Source organism: Mustela lutreola, chromosome 1, assembly GCF_030435805.1.
Source record: "Mustela lutreola isolate mMusLut2 chromosome 1, mMusLut2.pri, whole genome shotgun sequence".
Classification (NCBI taxonomy): Eukaryota; Metazoa; Chordata; class Mammalia; order Carnivora; family Mustelidae; genus Mustela; species Mustela lutreola.
The window spans coordinates 234,891,023-234,895,672 of record NC_081290.1 but is presented as its reverse complement, the minus strand read 5'-3'; the positions used below and the strand labels follow the sequence as shown (position 1 = coordinate 234,895,672).

General features: G+C 35.6%; 1 protein-coding gene across 1 annotated transcript; it reads left to right on the top strand.

Moving 5' to 3' along the window:
- The first annotated feature begins 1,751 nt into the window (after positions 1-1,751).
- On the top strand, positions 1,752-2,665 carry LOC131835675 (olfactory receptor 51A4-like). Its single transcript, XM_059180160.1, is given in 2 exon segments — positions 1,752-2,214; positions 2,217-2,665. Coding segments are annotated over 2 exon segments (912 nt in total).
- The last annotated feature ends 1,985 nt before the right edge of the window (positions 2,666-4,650 follow it).

Genomic DNA, 4,650 nt, shown 5'->3' with positions numbered 1-4,650 from the left:
TCCCAATCCTCCCTGTCTCTAGCTTTCTTCCTGAAAAGGAATCCATTAATCTCCATTTAGTTTCTCTTCTGCTGTTTTAATTTTTTTTTTAAAGATTTTATGTATTTATTTGTGAGAGAGAGAGAGTGAGAACGAGCACAGGCAGACAGAGTGGAAGGCAGAGTCAGAGGGAGAATCAGGCTCCCTGCGGAGCAAGGAGCCCGATATGGGACTCGATCCCAGGACGCTGGGATCATGACCTGAGCCGAAGGCAGCTGCTTAACCAACTGAGCTACCCAGGCATCCCAGCTGTTTTAATTTTGTCATACTTTTAAATAATATGATTTTACAAAATACATTGTATTTTGATTTCATGCTCTTCAAGACAGAGTTTACGTTAGTTATATACTTAACCCTCTTCCCCAATCTCACTTATCTGAATGCATTTACATCACTATTTTGTTTCTGTTTGCAATCTTAAACAAAACACTGAAATCTAAGTGTATTCAACCAATCATATATAATCTCTTCCTGCCCTTCTTTGTAAGATAAAGACATAAGTGTTAAGACCATTTCCTCCAATTATGTTATTTTTGTTTGTTTGAATATAATTGACACAGTGTTAAGTTTCAGCTATACCACATAGTGATTTGACAAGTCTGCTATGCTGAGCTCACCACAAGTGTAGCTGTCATCTGTCACCATATACTGTTACGATACCATTGACTATATTTCCTATGACTTTTATTCCCATGACTTACTCATTCCATAACTGGAAACCTGTATCTCCCACTCCCCTTAACCCATTTTTCACATCCCCCCACTCCCCTCTGCCATTAGTTTGTTCTCTGTCATTATAGTTCTGGTTCTTTTTTTTTGTTTATTTATTTTTTTGTAAGTTCCACATCAATTATGCTATTTTTAAGATATTTCCTAAAGTATTGGTATCTAGGGATGCCTGAGTGGCTCAGTGGGTATTGGTATCTATTGCCTAATTAATTATGTCTGTGTTTTCAAATAAACATACTTCAAATTTTATTCAGGAAATTGTTAAAAAAAAGAAATTATTTGTTAATGTTTGAACTATTCTAGCACTAGCTAAGATGTAATGACAGTATCCACTTTAATGATTTTATCACTCATGTTTTGAAAAATCAGCATATGATTTTAAAAACCAACATAGAAATTAATTGTAAAAATAAATGATGTCACATGAAGTTTTTTTTTTTTTTTAGATGATTTGCAGTTTATGTTTCCATGCTTAATTTCTACAGGTAAAACTAACAGGAAAAATGCCCAGGTTTCCAGATTCCTGAGTATTTATAGGTATGATGTAGATCTGGAGAAAGTGGAGGAGTTTCTTTTGGGGTTCCAGCTTAAGTAATTGAAAATAAAAGTAGATGCAAACAACTAAATAAATTTTAAAAAATACACTTCTGAAAATAAAATTTTTCTAAACATTGAGATAAAAAAGAAAATCATGTACTTAATTTTCATTGTCACTTGATCAATGATTGGAGTGTTCTAGGCCAAAGGAATACTAATAGCTCTTCCATTTTAATACTAGGTATCCATTGTCCTCACTCCAGATAGTTATTCAGATAAACTGGGAAACATTTTAAGGGTTAATTCTTTGATACCTAAGGATGCCTAGGATTAGTGCTGTCCCAGAGAAGCTGGGTGCACTATGTCCTCTTATCTTAAAATCTATGTTTTTCTCCCAGTAGAAATACCTAGAACCTGATTTGGGCTGGATCCCGAGAAATATCCTTATGGAACTTGTAAATGGTAGCTGGTTCCAGCCACCCACTCTCCTTCTAACAGGCATTTCTGGACTGGAGGCTGTGCAAATATGGATCTCTATCCCACTGTGTGTCATGTATCTAACTGCCCTCCTGGGGAACTGCATCATCCTCTTTGTTATCAAAACCACGTCCAGCCTTCATGAGCCTCAATACATCTTCCTATCTATGCTGGCAACCACAGATGTAGGTCTGTCTTTATCAACTCTACCTACAGTACTCAGGGTCTTCCTCCTGAATCGCAGAGAAATTGAGTTCCATTCTTGTCTAACACAAATGTTCTTCATTCATACTTTCTCCTCCATGGAGTCAGCCATCCTGTTGGCCATGGCCTTTGACCGATTTGTAGCTATTCGCAACCCACTGCGCTACACTGTGATCTTAACCTCTCCTCGAATTATTGGGATGGGAATTGCAGCCGTGTTTAGGGGTGTGATGTTGTTCTATCACATTGTTATTGCTACCATCCTGATGTTATGAAGCTGGCATGTGGCCCCATCAGAATCAACATCATCTACGGATTGTCCCTTGTCCTCTGCTCCTTCGGAGTTGACTCTGTGCTCATTGTCATTTCATACATACTTATTTTGAAAACAGTGCTGGCTATTGCCTCAGAAGATGGTCAGTTCAAGGCACTTAATACTTGTGTGTCCCACATTTTCACTGTCTGTATCTTTTATGTGCCACTCATTGTGCTGGCTCTAATTCACAGATTCGGTACGTTCATGTCTCCTGTTCTCCATGTCACCATGGCCAATCTCTTTCTCTTTTTGACCCCTGTCCTTAATCCCTTGGTTTATAGCCTAAAAACCAAACAGATAAGATCTGTAATACACAAGGTATTCAAGGGCAGGGGAAACTTGCTGTTGTCAAGGGTGGCTTAGTGAAAATGATACCCTGACTCTCTCTTCCTCTTTCATCTGTCTGTTTTCCAAGGACGGTTTTGTGAGAATGGATGTATTTCCTTCTTGTCTGACTAAAAGATGGTAGTATTTGAGTTATTGTCTTGAGCCAATTTATTATTATTGTTTTGATCTAATCTATCATCCATTAATGTGTTGCATGAAAGAGCTTATTGAAATAATTTTTATGTCTCTCTGCTATTTAAATGTTTAAGTTTAACTAATTAAGTGATTTACAATTAAATGTAAGATAAAGGCCAAGTTATTACATATTTTAGAAACTTTTCCATTTTCTTATCCTTACCTTTCTCTCCAACCTCAATTCTGATTACATGATGCTCCTTTCTTCAAATTGGGTGATTCAATATATTTTTATACATGTATACCAGCCCTCATAAGACTCTAAACATTTACCAATGCTTGGCTTGCAATTTCAATACCAACATGGAACAGAAATTGTTCTGTTATGAGTGTTCCCAACATTTCAGTAAAATTGGCACTTTCCTTTTCCCGTCAATATAACCCATTAATAATTTTATTATACTACAGCACAATTTTACTTCATATATATATATTCTTCAATTTAGAATTATTGTGGAAAAGCATTGTGTTGCTTTATACTAAATCTTTGTATATACCTATACACTGGCACAATAAATCCCAACTGTTTTCTTTTAATAAATGAAGAAATATTTGTGAGCATAGGTAATTGCACTTGGCAACCATGATGCTTTCCTGCTAACATAATTATTGATTAATGACTCTCCCCCTCTAAACAATCAGGAGTCAGGTCTCTTGTCTTTGCCATTTCATTGTCAGTACCTTGTGAAATATCTATACTATAAATTATAATAAATGTGTATTGCTGAATAAATTAATAAATATGTCAGAGATGTCTTTGGTAATATGTAATACCTGTAGAAGTACTATATTTACACATTAGTGTATATAAATGTATGATATTTACACATTAAAATGTAACTATAAAACAAGTGAGAGAAATCTTTAAAACACTGTATTATGGAAGGAAGAAAGGAAACTGAATTATTGGATATCTTCCTCAAGCTCCAAACTTTTAATTACATTACCAAAATGAGCCTCATTTAACCCAAAGGAGATGAGTTTTACTAGCTCCATTTTAGTGAAAAGGAGATAGCTAAAAGATAGTAAACAATTTGTTAGTATCTGCCTAATAAAAATGATTAGGCCTAGGATTAAATGCCACAAGATATTATATAAAGAACACATAAAGTTTACTAAATCCAACTTTTTTCTGACACATGTAAGACGTAAAGATATACAGACACATAGGTGTCATTGAACACCATTTATTTCATTGTAGTTTTTTTTTTTTAGATTTTATTTATTTATTTGACAGATAGAGATCACAAGTAGGCAGAGGCAGAGAGAGAGAGGAGGAAGCAGGCTCCCTGCTGAGCAGAGAGCCGGATGCGGGGCTCAATCCTAGGACCCTGGAATCATGACCTGAGCCGAAGGCAGAGGCTTTAACCCAATGAGTCACCCAGACACCCCTAATTGTAGCATTTTAACCTGATTGTATCTGTATTCATGTTCACTTACACTAGATAAGCCAAGAGTTCCCTGATTCCAGAAACATTTGTCTTGCTCACAAATACACTATTTTTCCTATCAAGTTATGTCTGCATGAAATATACAGTGCCCAAGAAAGCTGCTCACTGTAAAACTAGGATTTAAACTCACATCTGTCTGTGCTCCTTCAAATGTCTATGCTCTCAACTCCACCACATATTTCATGCCTGAAAATCCTGACCTCTAAGAAGAACATTGACAAAATGTATAGCTTTACCACACTGTGAAATGTGATTGTATGTGGAGGTCAGTATGTTTATATTTTTATTTTGCTTTCACTTTAAAAAAAAAACACTGGAATATTCTATTCAAAAAACTGAGGTTATCCATATTTCAATTCCCTTTTTATGACATAC